Source organism: Mastomys coucha, unplaced genomic scaffold (genome assembly GCF_008632895.1).
Source record: "Mastomys coucha isolate ucsf_1 unplaced genomic scaffold, UCSF_Mcou_1 pScaffold20, whole genome shotgun sequence".
NCBI lineage: Eukaryota > Metazoa > Chordata > Mammalia > Rodentia > Muridae > Mastomys > Mastomys coucha.
Window position 1 is genome coordinate 133,912,084 of NW_022196903.1, and position 27,965 is coordinate 133,940,048.

A 27,965-nucleotide genomic window follows, 5' to 3' on the forward strand; every position below is an offset into this window, starting at 1 on the left:
ACACACACACACACACACACACGGATTTTTAAGCTAGAAAAGACGGAGCCTTTATGTGTACTGTTTTGTTAATGCCCAGGAAAGGATGCTTTTTTAGGGATTATCAAACCAGACTGTGCTACGCTTTCCATCAATACCGAATGTCTGCTCTCTAGAGTTCTGCTGGACAGTGAACTTGGATTATAAGAATATCTAAAACTTAAAGTGGATGGAAACTTATAACAAAGATTTTTTTGTCAACAATATTGATTCCTCCTGATCCTCTAGGCTGTCTCCATTTGAATCAACCTTTGCAAAAACTACACACTCGGAACTTAGGGTTGTGTCCCTACCAAAAAGTTTTAATTAGTTTGTGCTGTCTGAGGCAGGCCAAATTTTTTTCTGAGACGTGTGTTCTGTTGCTCCCTCCTATTTGACTCTGATTCTTCTTTTGAGAAAGAAGGGAGATAATTTCTCATTCACAAGGAAACACTCTCTTTCTTAGCAGCCATGTTATCTTCACTATAAGCCTCATAGTAAGACCTGCTCTCCCTTAGTTCCGACGGCTAGAAGTGCTTTGAGTGAAATTCTGCATGCATTCTAGTATGTGTACAAGCCTTTGTGGCAAGAAACTCCTGCTTTTAACTTTATCCTACCTATTAATCATTAAAATCTCCCTTAGATAGCACCTAGAAAAAAATGTAAACTTTTGTAGCTATAAATTATTGTGGTTTTTATTTATAGGAAGTTGACATCTATGGTGTGAATACTATTTTTCATTTGTAATTGAATTTTAACTGGAAATGGAAAGGTCTGGATTGTGGCTGGGGATGTAGCTTAGTTAGTTATGAGTTTGCCCACCTTGCATGCAGGAGACCCCGCATACTATTGCTTGTCTGACATAAACCATGCATGACAGGAAGCGCCTATAGTCTCAGCACTTAAGGAGGATCAGAAGTTCAAGGTCATTCTCAGCTACATCATAAGTTCAAGGTCAGCCTGGGATACGTGAGACTCTGCCTTTAAAAAAGAACAACTCTCACATCGGAAGAATTCTGGGTGAATTAAAATGTCGAATGCTAAATTAGGTGTTACTGGGTTTTCCTGTTTCAAAGATAAAGTAGAAACATGTGAAGGTCATAACCATTACAGGATGAAGACGGGAGAGGATGAGGACCAGGAACTCACATACTGATTCTAAAACACTGTTTTAAAAAACTTTGCTGAGAGCAAAGACATTTGGAAGGATGCGCTAAGATTTATCATCCAAAGGTGTCTGAAGAGAGGACCTACAACTAAACACAAACTGATTCTTTTTTCAGTGGGTTGGAACAGTTCTTGCATTCAGCAATAATTTTCAGTATGTCTAGATACATGCACTTTGAACTTGTCTGTTTAAACAATTGAAATAGCATCAAAATGTTACAGGATGTAATTAGGACAATCTACTGATTTCTACACTGATAAGATTTTTTTTTTAATTTCTATATTTGCTTAGATTTTAACTTAGACATACATTGATACCTGTTTATAATTTTATGTTACTGTATGATTCTATCCTTTTTACCTATGGCAATTTCCTTAAACAAAAAGATCCAGTCTCATCACTTTAAATATTACGTATATTCTAATGGTTTTCAACTACATTTTTCCCAACCTGATACTGCCTACTTGACAAAAATCTTAGAGTACAGGTTGGTTGCACAAACTCAGCAAGGGATTCCTAGAGCTCTTGATTTTACCTCACACCCTACAATGAGCCTCTGGTGTAAACATCTACATTGAATCAACAGTTTCCCTACACACTTGTTTATTGGGCCAAGTGAGTCACACGGCTTTCCACGTCATCTATTAAGCCACCTCAAAGCAGCTTGTCATCATCTTGGCTACTGGCTCCTGCCCTCGCCATCCACAGTCATCACCCAGCCTGCTGCTGTACCTTTCCTGCTTCTAGAGTGTCAAAATGCAAGAAAATCGGTCAATCAATCAAAATGCAAGAAAAATCAGTCTGGTGACTCCCCTCTTTCTCCATGATCAAAACAGACCTTCACAATCTGACCCTCTCACCCTCAAGCCCAGCCTCCTATTTTTTACTGTACTCTTGCATCCAGATATTTCTGCTGTTTTCTAAGATTTGACCATTCCAAGCACTTGCCATTTCCGCCTCAGATCCTTCTTTCTGCATCTCCCTCTTTACTCTCAGCCAGGTCTGTTGAGAAACCTTTCCTGAGAACAAGCAGGGGACACCCTCAAGCCCATATCGTATTCTTTAATGTTGTTTCACTCATCTTTCTCATCAGCCTCTTCAGTCCCAGTAATATTCATTTACCTTTTTTATTAGATATTTTCTTTATTTACATGTCATATGATATCTCCTTTCCCAGTTTCCCCTCCCAAAAAAAAAAAAAACAGAAAAGAAAAAAAGAAAAGAAAAGAAAAGAAAAAGAAAAACAAAAAACAAGAACAAAAAACCCCTGTTCCCTCCCCCCTCCCCCTGCTCACCACCCCACCTTCTCCTGCTTACTGGCCCTGGTATTCCCCTACACAGGGGCATAGAACCTTCACAGGACCAAGGGCCTCTCCTCCCATTGATGACCAACTTGGCCATCATCTGCTATACATATGCTGTTGGAGTCATGAGTCCCACCATGTGTACTCCTTGGTTGGTGGTTGAGTCCCTAGGAGCTCTGAAGGTACTAGTTACTTCATATTGTTGTTCGTCCTAAAGGGCTGCAAACCCTTCAGCTCCTTGGGTCCTTTCTGTAGCTCCTTCATTAGGGACCCTGTATTCAGGGCTGTGAGCCTCTACTTCTGTATTTGTCAGGCACTGGCAGAGCCTCTCAGGAGACAGTTATATCAGGCTCCTGTCAGCCAGCATTTGCTGGCATCCACAATAGTGTCTGGATTTGATGACTGAAGTATGGGAAGGATTCCCAGGTGGAGCAGTCTCTGAATTGTCCTTCCTTCAGTCTCTGCTCCATAGTTAGTCTCTACAACTCCTTCCATGGGTATTTTGTTCCCCCTTTTAAGAAGGAATGAAGTATCCACACTTTGGTCTTCCTTCCTCTTGAGTTCCTTGTGGTTTGTGGGTTGTACCTTTTGTATTCCGATCATTTACCTTTTTTATCTGCCACTCCCCATGAATTTGTATGAGGTCTCTCACCATTCATTCCCCGATAGATCCAGTTTTAATAGCAGGTTGTCTTGTAGGATGAAAAGGTGAAGATATGGCGTGGGCTGCTTTAATTTATAAATGAAACATGCTGATCCATAAAAGCCACTATCCAGAACATCAAACCACACAACTTAGTGTATGTATGAACGGGTTTTTCTTAGAATACTGTTGCCCTGGTGTCTAGTAGTTGATCCTAACCGCCTTTGTTAGAATCTAGTGGATTGCAATAAGCATTCAAAGGTCATATCCTCCTATAAGAAATGTGCAAATTGTTCAAGAAGCTTCAGATGGTGTAGACCCATGAAGAGGAGAGCAGCAGGAAGGAGCAGAGACGAGGTCTGCAGTGCTAGCTAGCATACACCATTTGTTAGCCTGCTGTTTCATGAAGGACCCATCAATGCAGGGTCAAACTGCATCCCCTATTCCCTCTAACTTCTGTTCTCATGCGCAATCTCCTTGTCACTCACACTGACTGACTTAGTGCCAGCAAGTGCTTTAATGTAGGAGTCTTAAAAGTCAAAGTAGGTATTGTGATGGCACCTACAGGTAGGATACACTGAATAGGCAGAGGCAAGAGGATCCTGGCTTCAAGGGCAGCCCTGACTACACATTCTAAAGGCTGCAAGGATGACACAAAGGTTAAGTGCACATGCAGGTTTTGCAGGGGACCTGAGTTTGATTCCCAGTTCTCACATCCAGTGGCTCACAATCACCTGTTTCTCCAACTCCATGGAGATTCTACAACCTCTTCTAGTTTCTGTGAGCACCTACACACATAAGCACATAACCATACACAAATGCATATGCATACTTAATATAAAATGAAAAATATGAGGGTGGACCTAGGCCCCTTACACATATGTAACAGTTGTGCACTTTGGTCTTCATGCGGGACCCCTAACAGCAGGAGCAGGCAAGGACTGTCTCTGACTGCTGCCTGCCTGTGGACCCTTTCCCCTGGCTGGGCTGCCTTGTCTAGCCTCAATGGAAGATTCATCTACTGCATTTTGATATGCCAAAGCAGGCTGATATCCATGAGAGGCCTCCCTTTTTCTGGAGAGACAGGGAAGAGAGAGATAAGGAGAGGAGAGGGGAGAGGGAGGGGCTGGGAGGGGAGAAGGGAGGGGAAACTTCAATAGAGATGTAAAGTAAATAAATTAATGAAAAATTTAAATAAAATTAAGATTAAAAAAGAATCAAAATACCTTATATATCCCCAAATGTCACTTGGTCCCAATATTTGATCAGATAACAAATATGTGTTGTGAGACGATGAAATAAAATAATCATTTAATGGATGATTCATATCTTGGTACACAGTTTGACACTTCTCTTTAAACAGTAGACATTCTTTTGAAAACATGTATCTTGCAAAACCTTCAATTGACATCTGCCGCTCATTCTTTACTATAAAAACAATATAAGAAAGAAGGATGCAGATATACCATCAGTGACTTGCAGCTTTTATATCTCATTTCTAAGCCTAGTGGTAGAACATATTTATAACATAGAAATGTAGAATTAATATTAATTTATCTCTAAATCCTTTTGGGAAATAGATTCTTTTTATCTGTGCATGTGCCTGCATTTGGTTGTCTATATATATACCACATTCATACAGGTACCTGCAGAGACTGAAAGAGGGTACTACATCATTTGTAACTGGAGCTACAGATGGTTGTGAGCCATCATACAGGTGCTGGGAATCCAACTCAGATCCTTCGAAAAAACAGCACGTGCTCCTAACCACTGAGCCATCTCTCCAGCCTTGTGTGTGTGTGTGTTTGTGTGTGTGTGTATGCATGTGTGTGTGTGTGTATGCATGTGTGTATGCGTGTGTGTATGTGTATGCGTGTGTGTGTATGTGTGTGTGTCTGTGTGTGTACGTGTGTGTGTCTGTGTGTGTGTCTGTGTGTGTGTATGTGTGTGTGTGTGTGTGATGTGTGTGTATGTGTGTGTATGTGTGTATGTGTGTGTATGTGTGTGTGTATGTATGCGTGTGTATGTGTGTGTATGTGTGTGTGTATGCGTGTGTGTGTGTGTGTGTGTGTGTGTTTGCATGCATGTGCATGTGTTTTTTAATGCCTTGTTTTCTTTGCTCTCTTTGTGAGATTTATTCCTGTGCCTGCATCCAGTGGCATGTGGCTCATTCCCACAGTTTCCTATAGAGTTTCATTGGATGAGTATGCTATGCCTCACTTGTGCATCCCGCCCTTCCTGAGCATGTGATGTCATATGAGAAGCTACCACAAACAGGACTGGCATACACAAGCAATACACACCCTGAGGAGCGGCCATACATTACAGCTCTGTGCAGGACGGGCTACAATCACCTACTGCCAATGCCCTCTGAACGTTTTACTCACTTAATGTGCACCAAAACTATTAACATGTAGTCTGGATCCAGAAAGTCAGTGTCTGAATTTGTTTGCTATGTGACCTGGAGGATGCTGGTTAATCTCTCCCAATGCATGAAAGGTGGTTACCAGAAAGCTCACCCCATGTACAGAGCTTTTAGCTCTGTAAATGTCCAGTGCTATTATTGCTATTGATGTGTTCAACTCAAAAGGAATGTAGAAAAGCACATTCATTTTAGACTAAAGTTGAGCCTTTCATTTTAGAGTGTGGGCATTTCACTTTGACTAGTCTCTGGTCCTTTTACTTTAGACTAGAGTCTAGTCCTTAGAAACCAAGTCAATTTCTAGGAATTAGTTCTTCAGGAAGCAAAAAGTAGTATGAATAATATTAACATTAGCTTTGTTTACAAAAGGAGAATAAATAGGAGGAAGAAAGCAATAGAAACTCAAATGTAAGTAAAGTGCTATGTAGCCATTAAAACTGATATATCATGAAAATATAGTGATATAAGTAAAATTATAGTGATATATAAATAAATATAGTGATCTAAAAATATAGTGATATACGTAAGTCATGCAATGTGTATGGCATTGAATGGAAGTGAAAGGACTGCTTTCCAAACACTGTCACTGAAAGAAAAGCAAACTCAAACAAATCCTGCTGTTCCTATTTTGGCCAAAAAATAAAATCTAGAAGAAAACACCTCAAATTTTACACATATATCAACTGTTTCTAAGCCACATAAATGGCAATGTTTCAGAACAAAAGCACCACACAGTATAATGATAATAGTTTGCATTAATTTATTCATTGGATTTGGCTTGCAGTCCTTTTGAACTCTTGAATAATTAAATAAATGCATTTAATAATGAATAGAAAACAAGAGACTAGGGAAATGGCTCCTTTGGTAGTGTTTGCTGTTCCAACATCAAGACCTGAGGTCAAACGCCAACGCTCATGTTAGAAATAGAAAGGCATGCTTTTAATCCCAGCACTGTGGAAGCACAGGCTGGAAGATCCCTGGGGATTAATTGTCACAAGCCTGGCCAACCTAGTGACTTCCAGATTCTGTGAGAGACCCCACCTCAGGAAATAAGATGGAGATCAAATGGCAAGGCATCCAACATCGACCTCTGTACACACATGTGCACACATGTGCACACATGTGCACACATGAGCACATGCAGTAAAAAGACACAGTAGAAATCAAAATCATTTTGTGCTGCTTAAAACCTCTAACAGATGGAGAGATCACAAGATGGCTCAATAGGTAAAAGCACTTGACAGGCAAGCTTGAGTTTCATCCCTGGAACCCACTGTAAGAGGAGAGATGAGAACCAACTCCTGAAATCTGTCTTCCTCCTCACACACACACACACACACACACACACACACTCACACAAACAAAATATTCTACAAATACTTTCTAGAACTACCAGATTGTAATGAAAATTAATCTGTGTGGATTTTGAAAGGCTAATTTGGTACACGGGAAATGAAATCAGGGAGTTTAGCAGTATTGAGGACTGTAAGTTCGTACACTACATTGGCTAAGACTAAGCTGATCAATGATTACACTGATAATGTAGAAGTCTTAACTACATATGACATTGTCTACAATGGGTAAGAGTTCAGAAGGTAAAAGGAAAGCAACTACAATGCCCAAATTAAATGAATTATACAACCCCACGGTGTTGATCCTACCTTTTTGTGCATGTAATTTCCCACCCAGAGACACGGGGCCAGTGTGACTCTTTTATAATGTTCACTAAGTCAAAGCTAAGGAAAGTACTCATCTACAAAGGACTGTTTCTAACCGACAGCAGCATAAAGAGTTTCAGCCAGACCATCCATCAACTCCCAGTGTCCTTAGAGAAAGCTCGCTATTAGAAGAAGAAAAGGTCAGCCGAACTTTCCAGCTAGTGCCAGTGACAGAGCTGTTAGCTGCTTTTCTTCCTCATGCAAGTTCTGTATGTTTTCCGAAGGCAACAAAGGTCAACGGTGTTCAGGCCAAGCTCGGGCTAGCGTGGTCCTTCATCATGTCAGCACCGCGTGCACCATCCTTCCAATGCACACAATGTTATCCTGAAGCCCCAGCCCGAACTCTGGCCTACGGGGTCCTCCATGATTTGCCTCTGCCTGTCTGTGAAACTCCCCTCCCCTCGTGCCTTAAGTTCTAACCACTCTCACCAGGGTAGATTCTCCTTGAAGTGAGATGGTAATTAACACAGAGACTCTCAACCAGTCAACATGCAGAGCATAAGAGCTTGTGGCATTCCCCAGACCTAAATAGGATATACACATCATGCTGACCACCACAAGGCTCAGGGATCTTTGGGAAAGAAGGGATGGAAAGATTGTCAGAGCCAGAGGTGGTAGCTGATATCAAGAAAAGACCATTTTTCAGGCACAAGGCAGCTATGTATGTGAACTCATGCCATGCAATAAGCTCACGGCCACCAACTCCCATTCCTCTGGCATACACACATTGTGACAAACTGCCCTGCGACATGTGTGGAGCAACAGGGCCAATCATGGGCTGAGACATCTAAAAACATGGACCAACACCATGATCAGGTGTAGGGTACAGTGATGGAAAGCCAGCATATATTCAGACAGCAGTTTTGGGCAAGGAGTAGACCAGGGTTTTGTACATGTGTTTTCATGTAATTCCTACATACCCATTTCACAGGCTCACATTTTCTTATTTAAACATGTTTAAATAGAATGCATAAGATGGCAGACTACCTATAATTGTTTTCTTTCCATTTTTGTCTTCATTATACCCATCACTCACACACACACACTTTATAACTATATATACATATATGTATATGTATATGTACAAATATATATACATATATGTAATATGTATGTGTACATATATATATACTACTTTAGAGTGTGTGCACACATATGTATGTGTCTGTACATGTATGTGCACATGTGTGCATGTGTGTATGTCTGTGCAAATGTGCATTTGCATACATGTATGCATGTGTGCATGTGTCTGTGCTCTTGTGTCCTGGCACAAATGTGGAAACCCAAGAACACCTTACAGAAATAGTTCATTCTCTCCTACCTAGTGGGTTCCAGGGATCAAACATAAGTCCCAGGCTTGGCCGCAGGTACTTAACAGCTGAGCCATCTCAATGGCTCTTCAAAATACTTTTCTTTATAGGCACAGGTAATAGAACTGTCATCTTGCTATCACAGTCAAGGATCTGAACACTTCAGAAGTTCAGTTAAAAGAAGAGATGTAGCCAACCGAGTAGAGATGGGTACCATTGCTGCACATTATAGATTCAGGGAAAAAAATGTGAATATATTCTATGAAATAAAAAAACAACATTTATACTCCCTAGAAACTCATCCATACCAAAATTTTAATTTGATGGTCATAATTTACAAGAACTCTTTCCAAATGAATATACCGAGAGGTTTTTAACAGGTTTTAACTGTGAGCAGCTTACCTTCTGCAATGGGCTCGTACTTCTCGATGATCTCTGCTGATTCAGAATGATCTATCTCCATTTCATACTGCTCTTGGGTTAGAAACTCAATCAGACTGCTCTCAGAAAGGATTTTCCTATTTTCAGTATACGTGTTGAAAATCTCAGTAATTTCTTCTCTATGTACAATATACCGATAAATGGCTCTGAACTCTTCGATGCTGATTCTTCCTTGATTCTGTCTGTCATTTTCCTACTAAAAGAAAATGACTTGTGGGAATCCACTGGAAGAATGGAAAATACAAAGGAAGTGTCACAGTATTTGTACACGAGATGGCGATTCATACAAGTTAAAACTCAGGCTTTGTCCATCCTAAAGATAAAATGGATTAACCTGTGGGTGTGATACCAAAGTCAGGAAAGGTGAATCAGAGGTCAAGGTCAAGGGTCAAGACAGAGAAGGTAGGAAGAGACATAGAGGAGGATAAAGATTGTAAACTGCTTTTCAATTACATATTTCCTTTGTGTGGTCCATTCCACTTCAGTTCCTTCCTGAAGCCAGGCCAGGCCAAGGTCGTGTGTTCACAATTCACAGCCTGGATTATAAATGTCAGACAGGTTCAGGATCGTGGTGGACTGTGGAGGCTGAAATCATTAAGAAGCACCTTAAAAAGAAGTCTCAGCAGTTATTAGTGGGTTCCATACAGAAACAAACCAAATGGATTCTACCAAGATAGAGAGTGGGTTCATCTGGCAGTCATGAGAAATTTATATTTAAACCCTATGAGATAAAAGACCAAGACACAGGCTGGACTCAGGTTTAAAAAAAAAAAAAAAACACTCTGAGGCCCTGAAAATAACTAGCCAAAGTAGAAACATGGGGCTGGGACGATGACTCAGCTAGACACATGAGGCTATGATTTTAATTCCCAGTATCACATAAATTTGACATAGTAGCTAATACATGTCCATAATTGCAGAAATGACTATGAAAGCAGAAGGATCAGAAAGAAATTCAAGGTCATCCTTAGGATCAGAAAGAAACTCAAGGTCGTCCTTAGCTACACACAGATTCAAGAACAGAGACTGGCTACATATGACGCTGCCTCAAAATATTAACTAATTAAAATTTCAAAAAATAAATTTAAAAGTGGAAGTGGTGTGATTATTTACTAACTATGGGAAGACTTGGAAAACTGTAGAAAACGGAGTTCAAGTAGGAAATGGTAAACACACAATAAAAACGGTTATCAGTGAAAGAATTCAGAAAGGCTTGAAGTTACCAGGTTTATAATCACATTAGCAGCATTATCGTATTGCAAATGAACAAACAAACAAGCAAACAAACAAACAACCCAAGGGGGAACAGACAGTTCAACTGAGGACTTCCAGTTTCAACAGAACTTTCTTAGAAAGTATACCCTCTCTCAACCCACTGTAAACACCTTGAATACAAAGACCCCCTGGTTGGAGGGCCATCAGGTTGAGGCAAAACCTGACAAGGATGGCTTTGTCTTTCAAATCCCAAAGTGTGGCGGTACTATTGGGTGCACAAATTAAACTCACTGCATTTCTTAATTTTACCTGAAAAGGGGGAATAGATACGATCACTCCTGTCATCCAGCTGCAGCGAAAACGGAAATCACACACCAAATTGAAGAACCGAATCGGGTGACTTGTCAAGTAGTACCTATGTCTGCCCCCTGACATCCTCCAGCCAGGCTGTGTCCCACCTTTTGAAGGTTTATCTATGAAGTGTGCAACACTGCAGAACCCCTGGGGTATGACAGGAGACAAACACACTGGAAATCACCCTTTCCTGTCACTGGGAAGACTTTATGAGTTGGAGGGGACAGGGATGGTATCAGAGATGTCTCTACAAAGGAGTGTAAGAAGCAAAGTGAGAAGGGAAGGGAAGGGAAAGGCACCCAGTCCCAGTCAGTTCAGAGTGAGTTGCTGCCCCACCCACATAAGGAGCCCCTTGGAAGAGGAGATGGGACGAGTTTGGGAGCATAGCCACTATCTGTGTTTATCAACTCATATCCTGAGTCTCAAGGATACTGGAAATCATAGAGCACCTTAAAAATAAGTAAGCTTAACATTTAACATTTGGTCACTTAGTAAGCTAACAGGGTTCCAATACTCGATTTTGATTTCTAGAATTTGAGGTCCTTAACAGTGACTGTTGTGGGATTAAAATAAATTTGTTATAGAACCATCCCACTCAACTCTTCATTAAAAATCCGTAAATTGGGTCTGTACTCAGAAAAATTTTTGTTACACTCAATTATATAAATCAAAACTTCTAGCTGTTTTAGCTAAATGTTACCCACCAAATAACACACGTTTTGTTATGTGTAATCAAGACACAAACCTCAAATGTCCTCTGCTGACTTTATTTTTTTAATGTGTGATTTTTCCAAATAAAGGAAAGTTGCCATTCAGTATGTTAAAAAGTTGGAACAGAGACCAAACAAAATCTCACAAATCAACAGAGTTGTTTCAACTAATCCATCCCAAAAGACACCTGTGACTCCCAAATCAAAGTACCAAAAGTAAAGGCTACAAAAAATAATTAGGATTGCACCATTGAACCAGGGGAAATAATAGAAAGGGAAAAGGTGAGGTGGAGCAGGAGGAAGAGAGACAATGAGGAGAAGATTCAAGCCTTAGGTTGAGACATAGAACACCTGAGTTTCAGGATTGCTGTATTAGTATGCCCCCTGGAAAGAGTCCCCACGATGAAAAGCTGACCACTTCACTCCTCTCTTCAGTTATCTGGATTCCCCTTGTCTCCATGGCACACTACATATACTGTGTATACACTGTCAGAGGAGCCTGAAAATGTCATTGGAAGTCTCTGCTCTGTCTCCACTGGACCTCACACAGTAGGTGCTTTGAATTAGTTACTGTTTACACAGCACAGGTACTCTGCTGTCTCCTGTGTGGTAGAGTGGCATCACTCTTGATGTGTGATGTCATTCTTTGACTTCTTAATTTTCAAGAGTCTGCTAATCTGTAGCGTCTGTATGTTCTGTAAGTTATTTTTAAGTGATAAGTATATTTAGTTATTAATATGAGCCAGCCAGCTCCCTAATAATCAAGGCAGAGAATTTTTTAAATCAGCTTTAGCACAATTGCTGGGTGAATTACCACTAATCTATTTCTCTACTCACTAGACTGTAAATTCTCAGCTGCGCTCCCCCAAGGACTTCCTGGTAGAGTCTTGCTGGGTTATTTCTGGTCTATCAGCTTGTCTGCAGGGCATTTCACTTGGCCACACATTCCCAGTCCATCTTGTCTAATGGAGACTTCCTGTTCTCTCCATCTTCTTTATCTTTTATCTTCCTCTTCCTTCCCCTCTTCTTTTAGTCCCCACCTGTGACCCCAGCTCAGTAAATAAAACCCTGCCTACCTTTATTCTCCCCAGAAAAACTGGCTGTAGTCACTTTGATTTATCCAATGGCTTTACATTGGAGGTCAAGGTTCGCACAACAAAAGCTGGTGCCCATGAAAATCTGCTCATAGGGACAACCAGGTCTTGGGGTCTATAATCTATCATTTGTATACACAGCACCAGACCAACCCCAACAGTGTCCCAGATCTGTCACCCAGGCTGTGTTAAAACATCCAGCTCTGTCAATGAGGTTAGTTCTTATGTTCTTGTTATTTTAAAGAGTACTTCAGTGAGGGTATTCAGAATCTTATCACTCACATAAATGTTTTAGACTTACCAATAGTGAATATTTTAGTACATTTCTTTGTGTGTGTATGTAGGCATGTACATACCATTGCATACATGTGGAATCAAAAGATAACCCTTAAGAGTGGGTTTCTTTTTTTCCACCTTGTGGGACCTGCAGATAAAACACAGATGATCAGCCTTGGTCCCAAGCTCCCTGACCCAATGAGCCACCTCACAGTCATATAATGACAAACAGACCCATAACAAGGGGAGAAAGTTAAAATCCCAAGGAGCTAACTGGTAGATTGAGCATCTCACACATAAAGTTCTCAGACAGAGTGAATGTAAATCTTGACCCAGTGGATCACCACCAAGTGAAGGGATAGAAAGGACCTCTTCTGTTGTCTTCTAGGAAGTGTCAGAGGAGAGAACATTTGTGAAGGATCAACAAGGTCAGAAGCCATAAGCAGGTCAACTAGGCACAACGAACTGGTTGAGTGGGTCAAGGTTGTGGCTTTGTGAGCAGAGGTACCTCGACCAGGTTCTAACTTCCAGTCAATCCCACACTGCTACCAGTTTATTCATCAAAAAATATTTGGTATTTTCCTAGTCAGATATGTTCATGATTGTCCATTGCCTACAAAAGAAAACAAATTCTAAGATCTACCCTTTAAGAGGTCCGCTATCAAGCCAGGTGTGTTGGCTTGTGCCTGTAATCTTAGAATGTGGGAGTTAGAGGCAGGCAGAGGAAGAGTTCAAGTTCGCCATCAGTTGCACAGAGTCTGAGGCTTGCCTGGGCCACATGAAACTGTTGAAAATTGGGAGTAGAAAAGGGGAGACATCGATGAAGGCTTAAAAAGCAAGAGGAAGAGGAGAGGTGGTGGCCAGAGGAGGGGAAGGTGGCAAGTGGAGAGGAAAGATCAGGGGACTGCAAGAAATGAAGAGGAGGAGAGGACAGGATGGAAAGACAGGAGGATAAACAAAGACAATGAAAGAAAAAGAAGGGGAAAGCAGAGACAAGAAGGAAAAACTTGCCTTCCTCTCACCCCAGGCAGCTTTTCTCTCCACCCCACCCCCGTGGGTGGATCCTACTCAGGCCACGGTTTTGATTTCTTTCTATTCACCAAGCTCTCCTACTGTGCTGCGTGCACACACCGCTTCTCATTCTTTGGTCTTTAAAGAATGCCACCTCCCGCATCTTCTAGAGTCTTTCCAGTTCTCTGGGACATTCATCCCAACCTACTCAAGAGTAAGTCCAGGATTCCTTCCCCTCCAGAGAAAGCGCCTTCCTCCTTCCCCACAGTGAATGCTTTCTAAGAGAGCTATGGATTTATCAAGGGTTGCTAATTGCCCAGAGACTAGAAAGTCTATGAAGAACTAAGTCCTGTAGTAACAAATTCTTAAAATTCAAAAGAATATAATTTCATACTTGACTAACAAGCAGAGGTATGATCGAAGACTAGGTATGGGTGTTGAAGTAGCATGTAGTACTGCTTATAAAATATTATAATGCTATAAATTAAAGACCATTAAAAGTCAAAGCAACACATCTTTTTGTAAAAGTATAATAAAAAATATTTAATAAATTTTTGCTCAAGCCACGACTCAATAATTCATCTTGTAGAGAAAACTTTGGAACATATTGCCAAGATCATAAACTTAAATGTTTTTTACCTAAATTTGTGATAAAAAGTCACCTTGTAAGACAATAAATTTATGCCATAATCTATGTCAGCTCTTTAGGAAATCAATACATTTTGAGTAATTCCTAATGCAACTTTATTCACTCCTTACAAAGTGCAGAGTTTGTACATGGACAAGTCGTAAATGTCTTATTTACGACTACAACAATCCCCTGGGATTAATATCCCCCATTTCACAGACTAAGAAATTTGCTTACGAGATTTATGATTTGCAAAAACAGTGGCTAAGCCTGAGAACTCTCTATACTTGGAGGCACTGCCAGGTTTTAGTCACCCAAGTCAGCTTTGTTTCATTAGATTTACTTCAACAGAAAGTGGACTCGTGAAGAAAGAAAAATTTACCAAGTGGAGTTAAATGAGTGTGGTTGCTCTGGACTAGAGAGATGGTTCATAGACAAAACACTTGTCAGGCAAGTATGAAGACTGGAATTCAGATGGCCAGCATCCATCCCAGAAAGCTGGGAGGGTGTGACAGACCACCTGTAATCCCAATTCTCAGGAAGCAAGGGCACGGGGTTTCTCCAAGCAAGCTGATTAGTCAGTCTAGTAGGATCTGAAATCTCAGGGTCAGTGGAAGGATGCTGCCTTGGTAAATAAACTGGTAAACGGTCAAGAAGATACTGTTGTCAACCTCAGACTGCTACACACATGTGCACACATGCAAACGTGCACACACACATACATGCTCACAATACCTACATGCATATGCCAAAAAAGACTTGAGTGCCCAAGGTGATTAATCTGAAGACATACACAAAACACATACACAAAAAACATACACAGACATACATTCAGCCAGACAATACACATTCCTTAAGTTTTTATTTAATCAATCTTTTAAAGATCAGTTTACCTAAGACAATAAAGTATCAGAAAGCTGAAAACTGCCTTCATAGGTAAGTTTATCTCAGACATCACTATTTTTCCAAAGTTCTCAGGGTCATGGGGTCATTGTTTAAAGGATTTAAAAACTGTATTCTAAGCATATTCTGGCTTTAATTTTTAAAAATTTTACATTTACATATTTACATGGGTGGGTATGTACCACAGCATATGTGGAGGCCAGAGGGCAACTTTGGAAAGTCAGTTCTCTGCTCCCACTCGAGGGTTCCGGAAAGGAAGTGCCATCACTCAGTGTACCATTCCCACTGGCCCTTCTGCCCATGAATTTTATGAGCACTGTTGTCATAGTAACACCAAAACTATTTCACCTGAAAAAAATAAACATTAGACCTGCCCACGACTGAACAATAAAATTTCCATTGGCGACTCATTTGCAGTCTTTGGTAACTGTTGACCATACTGTAAAGCACTTTCAATGTGGCAGGTGCTTTCCTCAACCCTGGCTCAGATTATCTGTGTCTGAGAGAAGCTCCGAAGCAATATGAGGATGTATAGATAATGACTATAACCATTCATATCTCATATGCTTTTTAGAATACATTGCTGTCTCCACATTTATTGCAAGTAGAGTCTGTCAAATCAGGAAAAGCATGATTTTCTCCCTCTTAGGACATGCTATTAGGTAGCTGTAAAAAGTCTTGTGGGGGGGAAAAACGTCTGTGTTCAGACATGAATTCAGACAGCTGATTCCTCATCTCAAAAGAAATATTATTTGGAAGCTCAGTCTCCCTAACTATCTATATTGGCCAATCTAGCATTTTTTGTCTAATTCTCAGAAAGAAAGCTGTCAACTTCCTAGGACAAAGTTCAACTGAAACCCTTGTCTTCTTTGCTTTATTCATTGCCACTCCCTCTGATACGCAGTGAGAGAATCAAGCCAGAATCCTTTGTGCTAGCTTTTTAAACAAAGAAATCTCAATAGCGTTTCTCCCTTGGAACAAATGAAATACAAGTATTTCTTCAGGTTGCTCATTCTTTTTCTTATACGGAAAAGCAATGTATTTCATTATACAGCTTACACAGCTTAGTCATGGAGAGTAGCAGGCCCTGACGCGAGGGTTCTGGGGCATGTACCTGGCCTTGTTTACTTCTCCTTCATAGTTGATCTTGATTTCAATTTCAATTTTTCCCCAGACAGAGCCAGAACCTCCAAATTCTCCAAAGGTATTAAACTGGGCCTCATCATCAGGGAGCTGGACACTTGAACAAAACCAGGTGGTTTTGTTCATCCGATGTGTGTGTTCCCGGGGTAAGCAGATGAAAGCTGAAAGAAATCTTTGCCTTTGAGCCTGGTCACATCTGGAAGCCACTGGACAGTTAAGCTGGGCCACTCTAAGGCCTGGATCACCATCAAAGCATAAAGCAAAGAGTGTTCTTTTCTTATATTTTGTACTCCACATTGATCACCTACTTTTTCACCTCATCCTCAAAGGCTGACTCCTTGATAGCCATAGCATCAGATCAGATAAACCAAGAGGGCTTGGGCAATCCTGGGCTTTTGTGTTACAGGAGTGTCGGGGAGGCTACAGATTGGTTACAAATTCTTTAAATTACATTGCTTGGGTAAAATTGACATAAAACATTTACATACTTTGGTTCAGTGGGATGACTCAGCAGGGAAAGGAACTCGCCACCAAGCCTTACAACCTTAGTTCAGTCCCCAGTACCCACATGGTGGAAGAAGAAAACTGACCCTCGTCTCGTCAAGGTTGTTTTCTGGCCTCCACATGCACACTGTAGCACATGTGTACACACACTTACCCACACAAATAATTGTGAAAGTTTTAAAAGTTGACATATTTTTATATACATATACACACTCACATAACACCTTGATATATTAGGGGATAACTATAAAACTAATAGAATGTGGTAAATATCATATATATGTCCATTCCATTCAAACGTGTTCTTCTGCAGTGTGTGTGTGTATGTGTGTGTGTGTGTGTGTGTGTGTGAGAGAGAGAGAGAGAGAGAGAGAGAGAGAGAGAGAAAGAGAGAGAGAGAGAGAAGGAGAGAGAGAGAACAGTTCATATAAGATCTACTCATCAATTCTGTGGCTGTCATGCAATTTCACATACTACAGACAACCTCACGTAAGTATACCTCAAGCACCTTTTCCTATTGTAAACTGATGCTGTACCCTTTGAGTAACGCTAACCTACCACCTTCCATACTGGTCCCGCCTAACCCATACCCCACCCTTTGCTCCTGTGAATTTAAAAATCTCATATTCTCCTCATCAGTAAGAGCACAAAGTATTTTATCCCTTTGTCTGGCTTCTTGCACCTCGTTCCTCTTCTGGGTTTATTCATGTTATTGTGAGTGGGAGTATGCCTTTCTTCTTCCAAAGGGTATAATAGTCCACATGGCGGATATGGCGTATGGATATGGTTTCTTTACCCACTGCTAGATTGATGAACACCCCGCTGCTTCCATGTCTTGCCTATAAAGATGCACTGCAGTAAGCATGGGAATTCAGGGCAAACTCAGTTTCTTTACAGACTTCTCAGGACCATAGCTGTATCACAGAAGTTCTATGTTCAAGATTTTTGGGTCTTCTCCATAATATTTTATACCATGGCTACAATGTTTTACATGCCTGTGAATAGTACACAGGATTCGCTTTTCTCCATATCTTTACAAATGTTTGCTATAATACATGTGTACACATACCGTCATTCCACCGGCTGTGGCATGCCTTCTGTGGTTTGCTCTGCACTGCTGTAATGGCTAGTTTAGTTTTCAGATACCTGCTGGCTATTTGCATACTTTTTAATAACTACACACAGTCCCTCTGTTTATCTTTGAATATCATCCTTTTTGTTTTACTGCATTTTGTAACTTCTTTGTGTTTTGGATATTAGCCCCTTAATAGATATGTAGTCGGTAACTATAGGTTGCTTTCTTGGTTTTCTACCTCCTTTGTAATGCCAAAGCCATTAACTGAGTGTAATTCCATTATCTTCTTGGCCTTTATTTCCTGTGTGTTTGTTCTAGAAACCAATATGAAGACTGTTGTAAAAAGGATTTTTTTCCCCTACGTCGTGTCGTCTTCAAGGATTTTTCTAGTTTGGGGTCTGGCATTTGCATCTATAAAGTGATTTTAATCTAGTTGGCATGCTCCCTTAGAGTTCAGTCGTAAGCTTTGCACGTGGATGTCCACTCTGGTTCTCAGCGCTGATCATTAAGGAGGATCTCTTGCTGTTGAGTGTGCGTGGCACCCCTGCTGAAGATCACTGACTATATAAGAATGGCTTATCTCTGGGATCTCTATTTTGTTTCCTTTGTTTATACACCTATGTTATGTCCATCCTGCAGGCATAATGTTATTGTGCACTGTGCAAAGATTCAAATGTTGATTTCTGTCTCCGCCGTATCTGGTTGTAGTCCTTATTCAAGAGAATCTCCTGTCTCAATCTCTGTAAACAAAGAGAGCTTACAAGCCAAAGACTGAGCAGGGGAGAGAATAGGGCTGGAATTCCTGCCAGGCAGGGGAGGGGCAGGAAAGAGGAAGTAGGAGATTCAGCCTCAGAGAGAGTCCAGGAAACACACCAGAAGCAAAGAAAGCCATAAAATGCAAGTATACTGGGGATTTGGGCTAGGAGGTAACCAGATTACAGGATTAGAACAGAGTAATAACTGCTCAGTTGTTGTGCTCTTAAAGCTTGATAAATAAATATACTACTACAACTGGTAAGAGGAAAACTGTAATATACTTATTAAAAAGCTACTAACACTGTACCATATTATTATTTTGGTTGCTGCCACTTTTTACATACATTTTTTAAACCAAATTATACTTTGAAAGCTGCCTCCAGCTTTACTCTTTCTTAGGATTATGTTGACTATACAAGGTCTTCTTTAGTCCAATAAGAATTGGAAGATCTTTTTTCTCACTTATTGGAGAAAAAGGGAAAGGTGAGGTGAGGAAGAGAGAGGGAGAGGGAGAGGGAGAGGGAGAGGGAGAGGGAGAGAGAGAGAACTGAACTGTAGATTGCTTTTGTCAAGATGAACATGTTTACACAAAGTATCTTTCAATTTATTCCTATATTTTAAACTTTCTTTTGTTGATGTTTCTAATCTTAAAGAAGTATTTTATCTCCTGAGGTAAACTGATTCCTAGGTACTTGATTCATTTTGATATTAATGAAAACAAAATTGGTTTTTGGTTTCTTCTGGAGCATTCCTTGCTGGTGAGTAGCAATGCAGTGGTTTTTTACACAATGCTGTGTCTTGCCACTTTGTTGGATTTATTAGAGTGGCAGTTTTTGTTTTTTTTTTTTTTACAAAGTCCTCCATGTTTTCCCATGTAAAATCACCTGTGACCGGAGACTGTTTTACTTCTGCTATTGCAATTTAAATCTGTTTTATTTCACCATCTTAACCAGCGTCCCTGGCTAGCACAGTGCTTCCTACCCTGTAGTGTACATTAGATAGTTGGGGTGGGAACCTTTGCTTGCCCCAGCTCACAGAGGAAAGTCTTAAGAGTCTGAGGTTGTTGGTTTGTTTGGACTTTGGGTTTGGTTTCAGTTTTCAGTTTTTCGTTTGTTTCCGGGGTTTGTGGTTTTTCAGTTGGTTAGTTTTGATTTGGAGGATTTTTTTTTTAATCCGGTGGCAGTGGTGGAGGTTTTTGTTTGTTTTTTTGTTTGTTTATTTGCTTGGTTTTGTCTTATCATTTCTTTTTATATAGTTTCCTTGAGAGTGGTGTATGTGTGCATGTACATTTGTATGTGAGTGAATTGGTGCATATACATGAGTACATAACACGTGTGTGCGTGCAGGCAGACTTCACCATTAGGTGTCAGAGTTCACCATTGGGTGTCAGAGGCCAATATTAGGTGTCAGAGGTCAACATTAGGTAACAGAGGTCAACATTAGGTGTCGGAGGTCACATTAGGTGTCACTCTCAGTCACTTTCCCTCATAGTTTTGGAGACAGGAGCTCAATGACTGATAAGACTAGTCAGGATCTTCCTCTCTCTACCTCTCCAAGGTTGAGTTTACACGTATATGTTACTGTCAGGGTCCATGATGCACCGAAGAATGATACCCCAGACTCAAATAGTATGTAAACACAAAGTGTTTTATTCTGCAGAAGCCCAACATGCTGGGATCTCCCCATTACCAAGACAGAGAGACTCCCAAATGAGCCTGCAGGCCTGATTTAAAGCATGTTAGGGAAATCCAGAGTAGGTGACCTCTATGTTTATCTGTTGGGTCCATCTCTACTGACATTCCATTGTGTGGGGGGGGGCTGGAAACTTACCAGGGAGGTCTGGAAACTCTTACTGAGGAAGTAGCAGAGGAAGTCTGGAAACTGCCACTGACCCATTGTCCTTGCCTCAGGCCAGGTGGTGGAACTCCTTCTAAGGCCTGGACTTGCCCAGTTCTTAGAAACAGAGATTTAGGCCTGGTCTCCTTAACTGCCAGTCGGAAGCCTGTCCTGGAATCACCCTAGGCTTTTCCATACAGTACCTGGCTTTTTCCAGGAGTACCAAGGACACAAAGCCAGGTCCCCAAGACAAGCACCTTGCTTACTAAACTATCTTCCCAGCTCTGGCGTTCTATTTTTTTAATTTAAAATAAAATAAGGTTGGGTGTTTGAAGGTCATTGTGTGATTTCATTTTACCCTTCATTTTCTTGATGTAGGTTATTGTGTGATTTCATTTTACCCTTCATTTTCTTGAGTGCTTTCTATGTGTTGAGTCTTCCTTGGCTCTGAGTGACAGCTCCCATTTGGTCATGGCACAAACTCCTTCTTGAAGGCGGATGCATTTGGCTTGCTAAGGTTTTGCTGAGGAAGTTGGTATCTGAGTTCACCAAACACACTGGCTTACAGTTAGCTGTTCTGAGGTATTCATGCTCAGCTTTGATATCAGCATTTGATTTTGCTGCACTTATAAAATGACATTATAATCATTTTTTCTGCTTTAATAGAAGTATTTTAAAAGAATGAGCCTTGGTGCCTCACCTAAATCTTCACTTAAAAAGCCATTTGATCCTGGGCTTTTCTTGAGTATTTCACTTAATGACTTAGTATTATTATTGTTGTTGTTATTGTTGTTGTTATTATTATTATTACTATTATATTCAAGTTTTCTAGGTTTTTTTTTCTTTTTAGTTTTCATAGGCTCTATATGTTCAAGTATTTCTCCATTTCCTGTAAGTCAGCCAATCTACTGCTCTCTGGTGGTTCATATTCCCTCATGATTAGTTCTGTGGGGTCAGTTTTAATATCTCCTCTTTCCTTTACTAATTCACTCATTTGCCCCTTCTCTCTTTGTCTTGCTAATGGTTTGGTTTGTCAATTATTTCATTAGTTGCTGTGATTACTGTTTATTCTTTGTTTAAAGCAGGTATCATGTAGGCCAGGCCAATACCAAACCCAATGTATAGCTGAAACTCACCTTGAACTTGTCATCTGCCCCCTCGGGCCCCCAAATACTAGGATTACAAGTGTATTCTCCTACCACAGCTTTTATGCCAACCACCACTATTCTGTTTCTTTGAGCTTTCTTCTTCTCCCATGTCATCAAAATAAAACACTACCATTTACTCTTTACATTTAATCCTAGTTCAGTCTTAATTTTGACCTTTATCCCAGATCTGATGTGACCATTTCTATATACTCAGAAAATTGTTCCAAACCAATGTCCTGGTATTATTTCAAAATTTAACAGCCATTAGTTTATTCTGTTCTTAAGATACTGGTTTTCTGCATGTATTTTTCAATACTTATTTAGGTTCATGTGTATGTGTCTGAGTGTATATGTGTGCCACGTACTTTAAAGGAGCTGGAATAGGTCAGAGGAAGACATTGGGTTCCTTGGAACTAGAGTCACAGGCAGTTGTGAGGCACCATGTGTATGCTGGGAACTACACACAAGTCCTCTACAAGAGCAATCAGTGCTCCTAACCAGTGGGCCATCTCTCCAGACCCATGCGTACTTTCTGAAGTACTGAATTATCCACTAATATCTACTTACACTGGAGTAAACCCTTCATAGAGTAGAACATGCAGGGAGAAGGTATCTCACCTTAAAGATATGTTTCACATGAGCAAAGTGGCATGGGAAATCAAGTTTCTCAAGCAGTTTGTGAGTACTTTCAACGCTGATTTTTCCACCTCTAAACTCATCCTGAATCTTTGACAAAAACCATGTATGAAGCACAGAAAGTTAAGGAAATTCTCAAAGTCACTCACTAAGAGATTTAAATTTCTCAAAGAAATAATTTGTCTTTGACTTTAATGGATCATCTATCCTATGCTCAGACAGTTGTAAATAAACACTATTTACAATAAAATAATAGTTTTTCAACTATAGGAAAGATGTGAAAGAGTAAAAAAATGACCAGAGAAATAAAGTTAGCACTTGGGAAATTCATTAATCCATTATTACACACTATTTGTCTGAAAGCCTGATCCTGAGAGCTACTGAACTCCAAGATTCTCTCACCCTTCGGACTTTCCTCATCAAGAAAGATGAGAAAATCAACTCTTAATCTTATAGAAGTCAGAGCATTGGATACATTTATAGAGCATTATTAAACATCGGCTCTGTGTGTTCAATAGCAACCATGACTTTTAATTACTACTTGAGTCAAATGTCCTACAGGTGAAAGTTGCTCCAATTTCTGCTCCATCTTAGGTTGTTAAAACTAATGAGTAACTCTTAACCTTACTATGGCTCAATATGGAAAAGTACATTTTCTTATCATAACAAGAACAATGGTAAAATACAGGAATCTAAGAAAACCTAGACTGCTCAGAACTGTGGAAATAAGCAGAAAGTTCATATTTAAATGACAGACACTTGAGTTCACAACTCTGTAAAAAGAGCGAGAGTCACATGAAGAGGAGGAACCAAGCAAGAGGGAACTGAGGCAGAGAGACCTTCTAAATGGATATCTTGCTTCTGCGAGCTCATGAAGTCGGCTTTCCATGATTTCATGATCTGGGCCACCTGTCCTCCCATAGAGGGCTCTTCATCTAGGGTGTCACTTAATCTTAGACGTAACTCTGTCTTTTTGTGACAGTCATCAGCTGTTCTCACCGCTGCCGCTTTTCTAGGGAAAAGGCAGAGAATACACAGCCTGTTGTCTCTGCTCTTCCAGAGCAGCATGCCCTCAAAAAGTGCACACACGTAACACAGAGGGAGGGTGTGGGGGACATTAAAGATGTGGTCCCTGCCTAAAATACTTGACTTCTTATGTTCTGAGAATTTCTAACTCCACTGACATTCTCAATAAACTCCATTTGTGTTTCTGGGGTGTGTGTGTGTGTGTGTGTGTGTGTGTGCACTTTTTGTAACCTGTGCATTGAGATCAGAGGACAACTTGCAGGAGGCGTATCTCTCCTTCCACCATGTGGGTCCTGTGAAGCAAACTCAGGTTCTCAAGCTTGGTGTCAAGCACCTTTACCTTTATGGGCTGAGCTACTTCTCAGCCTTCATTGTATCTCATTTTGTCCTTCCTGTTTTGTTTCTAACCCTTTCATCACAATGTTTATCTCAAGAGGGGGACAGCTATTCTAAGGGCCTGACTGGAAATCAGTACCATTTGACAGTTGAAGAGACCACATGCTATCCAACGCTGAACTCAAACCTCAGGCAACTTCTCTAGAGTGCCAACAACATATCACAGACACAGAGAAAACATACCACTTTTGAAGAAGACTTGTCCAGAAGCTAAGTTCTTAAAACTTTCAAGGTTGGTGTAGTTTGTCAGCTGAACCCCCACAGTCAGGTTACTATCATTTTCTTCTTTGGTTTTGAGTACTCATTGTGACATCATTAGAAGTCCCATGCTTCTCTGTGACTTCACCAGGATCTGCAGAGCTTGACTGACTGCCCTTGTTCATGGTCCAACATACCGCTCTAAAGTTTCAATGATTAACACCTTGAATGGGCAAGGTATCCCATGGACCCCTTTCTCACCCTGTGAGCACCCTTCATTTCAGAAGCTCTGCTTCTGCGGCAACTAGACATGACACTCAGCGTCTTGAGTAGGGAAGAGAAAGAAAAGGTCATCCACAGACTCTTAGTCCAGGCTCCTCCTGGGGAATTTGTGAATGCCTTTGACGATCTCTGTCTGCTTATCCGAGATGAGAAGCTCATGCACCAACAGGGTGAGTGCGCAGGTCATCAGCACTGCCAAAAATACTGTGTCCCACTCTGCATCGATGGCAATCCAGTCCTCCTGTCTCACCACAATGTGATGGGTGACTTCCGGTTCTTTGACTACCAGAGCAAACTTTCTTTCAGATTTGACTTGCTCCAGAATCAACTGAGAGACATCCAAAGCCACGGAATCATTCGGAATGAGACCGAGTACCTGAGATCTGTTGTTTTGTGTGCCTTAAAACTCTACGTGAACGATCACTACCCAAGTGGAAATTGCAATGTGCTGAGAAAAACAGTCAAAAACAAAGAATTCTTAATAGCTTGCATTGAAGACCACAGCTATGACAATGGGGAGTGTTGGAACGGTCTCTGGAAGTCTAAGTGGATCTTCCAGGTAAACCCGTTTCTAACCCAAGTAACAGGGAGAATTTTCGTACAAGCTCACTTCTTCAGATGTGTCAACCTTCACATTGAAGTCTCCAAGGACCTCAAGGAGAGCTTGGAGGTCGTCAATCAAGCCCAGCTGGCTCTCAATTTCGCAAGGCTTGTAGAAGAACAAGAGAATAAGTTTCAAGCTGCTGTCCTAGAAGAGCTACAGGAGTTGTCTAATGAAGCCCTGAGAAAAATATTACGGAGGGATCTTCCAGTGACACGCACTTTGATTGACTGGCAACGGATCCTCTCTGACTTGAATCTAGTGATGTACCCCAAGTTAGGATACGTTATTTACTCCAGAAGTGTGTTGTGCAACTGGATAATATAAAAGGTCGCCGCTCCTGGTTATCGTCTCAAGCTAAAGTGTTTCCTGGGGAGTAAGTGCTTGGATATAGTTGAGAAGCTCCTGGAGTAGAAATAAGCCTGTTTTTAGTCCTATACCAGTTTGAAGAGGGGAAGAATAAGAAATCGTGTTATACAATCAGTATTCACCAACACGGCAAAAGGCATAAATACATTTCATAATGTTAACTGTCACAAACTCAGAGGTTTTTATTAGAGCCTAAAATAATTTAGAAGGTGGCCTTGATTAAGTCTACATGACTCCTGTGTATGTTTCTGTGTGTGTGTGCCTGTGTATAGGAGTGTGTGTGTGTGTGTGTGTGTGTGTGTGTGTGTGAGCCTGGTTCTGTGTCTCTGTGTTGGTATGGGAGTGTATCTGTGTGTGTTTCTGTGTCTCTGTGTTGGTATGAAAGTGTGTCTCTGTGTGTGTTTCTGTGCACCTGTATTCCTGTGCACACCTGCATGTGTGTGAATTCAGCCTCTCTTTGGCACTGAGTAGGTGTGCACATCACTCTGCAAGTGCTACTTCACATTACTCTATTCAGTTTGAGATCAATCAGAGTTGGGTGAGCCTTAGTAAATGACAGTGGGTTTGGATATTCTATGAAACCAGCTAGTGACAAATCTCTCAGTCAGGGTGCTTGAGAGGTAGCTCAGGAGTTAGGTTGTCCTTCTATAGGAGGTAGGTTCAATTCTCAGCACCCACATACTAGCTCACAGCTGCCTGGAACTCCAGTCCCAGAGCTCCCTGGTTACATACTACACAGCACTCTCTACACACTCAGACACATAAAATAAAAATGAAGGGAATTAGTAAAATTGCTTCTACCTCTCTCTTGCTCCCTCCCCATACACCTCCTAAGGGGGCATTGAATTGCTGTGAATCTCTGGACTCCTAGAATAGCAGGCTCTAGAATCCTTGTGTAGCTGAGCCAACATAAAGTCATTTCTATAAACCTGTCTAATGTTTGCTTCATGACAAACTTCATACTAAATGTTTTATATACAATATTTCATCATCTGTCTTGTTCTAGACTTATCCCCACTTTAAAGTGAAAAGTGTAAAAGGTTTCAAGTTGCTCAAATCAAGATATACAACATCCTAATGTGTTCAGGATGCTACAGTAAAATACTGAGGGGTGTGGGTCTGTGAGATGGCCAGGCATGTCAAGTTCCCTGCTACCATGTCTAAACCTGAGCTTCAACACGGACCCACATGGAAGAAAAAGTTGACACCCACAAGTTGTCCTCTGACCTCCACAGGAACTCCTGTCCCTAACTCCATTCACACAACATGAAATAAATAAAATACAAAAACAAATACACAGAAAACATTCCCATGAAATGAGTAGCTGGAGCTGGAAAATCCAAGGTCCAGATGGCACCTGAGACAAGAGCTGCTTCCTTAGAGCTGTGCCCCTGTTTCTATCCTACACCTCGGGAGGGAACAAGGCAGTTTCCCAGAACCTCTTTTACCAGGATGTGGATCCTGCTCATAATATCTATACACTCATGACCTCCTGGAGGCCTCTGAGGCCACTAGCCTAGGGACAACACTTCAGACCAGTATGCACAGTGACTGGTGCAGATGACTAAAGATCATGCTCCATGGATCAGCTCTCTGGGAAGCTTGTCAAATTGTCACGTGGTGTTTTGAGTATGGTACGAGAAGATCCCCTTCCGTGGCCAAGGCCCAGTTTTGAATACTTAGTTTTCAACTGAGGCCACTATTTGGGGTAGTTTCTGGAAGCTTCTAGAGATTGGACCTGGTCAGAAGGAGCAGGTCACTGGGGAGATTAAAACTGTCATCTAGTTCCCTTTTGTTTGGTGTCTACATGAGGTGTGACAGTCCCTTCTCCCACATGTACCCGCCCATCATGCCGTGTGTCCAGACGCCTACAGCCCCTTGACCACGGACTGAGCTCTCGGAAGCTGTGAGCCAAGGGAAGCCCCTCCTCTGCTGTGTTGTTTCTGCCTGGCATTTGATCACAGCAGTGAGAAAACCAAGTAGCGCACAGGACTGCTGTGCTGAACAGTTCTGTTGGCAAGCACAGCACAGAGAGGTGACCCAGAAGACGGATCTGCTGCTGCCCAGCGCTCATCCTTGATGCAATCACCGACTGCTCTTTCAGTGAATTCCACCTGAAATTGAGAACAAAATTATAGGAAGGAGTCAGCAGATCATTCCATGTTGGGTGTAAACAGAAAACATTCAGCAGTCACAGAAAACAGTCAGCAGGCCCCATTCTCCAATCCTGATCAACCTGCAAAGAAAAGTGCTTCAGATCGTGAGTCCATGTAACCGAAAAAAGATCCGGTTCTATCCATTCCACATTGGGGCAGACAAGGGCCCATGCAGGAATTTCTAAACTACATATCTTCCCCAGCTTCTGGTGATATTGTTTACGTCTATGTGCAATGGTGTTTACATGTTAGTGCTTGCGGGAGTAGGGGATGGTATACACGTGGGTGTGGAAGTGGCATTCCATGTTGGGTGTCTTCTTTGATCTTATTTTCTGAGTGTCTCATTGTACCCTCAGCCCCAGAATATGGCTAAGACTGGCTGAGTTCCCATGATCCTCCTGTATCCACACAGCACTTACAGATGGGTGGTCATGCCAGCTTCTTTTCCTCAGGGACTGGGGATTTGAACTCCTGTCCTCATGCTTGCTCAGCAAGCACTTTGCCTGATGAGCCTTCTCCTCACCCCTGGCTCTTTAGTTTGATTAGAGAATTCTCTACATATGTCTTCAAAAATACACATTTTGGGACTTGTCCAGAAATCAACCTCTCTCTCTCTCTCTCTCT

General features: G+C 41.2%; 2 protein-coding genes across 11 annotated transcripts in view; one reads left to right on the plus strand and one right to left on the minus strand.

Moving 5' to 3' along the window:
• Plcz1 (phospholipase C zeta 1) overlaps nt 1–24,033 on the minus strand; it is a 55,235-nt gene extending 31,202 nt beyond the window's left edge. For 2 of the 10 annotated variants that reach the window (XM_031383733.1, XM_031383732.1), the window contains exons 1-5: nt 23,919–24,031; nt 23,168–23,325; nt 22,296–22,419; nt 8,986–9,217; nt 4,360–4,561 (exon numbers count right to left, since the gene is read on the minus strand). In XM_031383733.1, the coding sequence (XP_031239593.1) occupies nt 4,360–4,561; nt 8,986–9,217; nt 22,296–22,419; nt 23,168–23,202 (593 nt within the window). In that variant the 5' untranslated portion in view covers nt 23,203–23,325; nt 23,919–24,031. Of the gene's footprint in view, nt 1–4,359; nt 4,562–8,985; nt 9,249–9,477; nt 9,606–10,548; nt 10,741–22,295; nt 22,420–23,167; nt 23,326–23,918 lie in introns of those variants that run through there. The other 8 variants (XM_031383735.1, XM_031383738.1, XM_031383740.1 and 5 more) reach the window with 8 other exon arrangements.
• A 39-nt stretch (nt 24,034–24,072) lies between these two features.
• Capza3 (capping actin protein of muscle Z-line subunit alpha 3) lies at nt 24,073–25,393 on the plus strand. Its single transcript, XM_031383743.1, has one exon. The coding sequence runs from the start codon at nt 24,244–24,246 to the stop codon at nt 25,141–25,143; it is 900 nt and encodes a 299-aa protein (XP_031239603.1). The 5' UTR covers nt 24,073–24,243; the 3' UTR covers nt 25,144–25,393.
• Nucleotides 25,394–27,965: the final 2,572 nt, after the last annotated feature.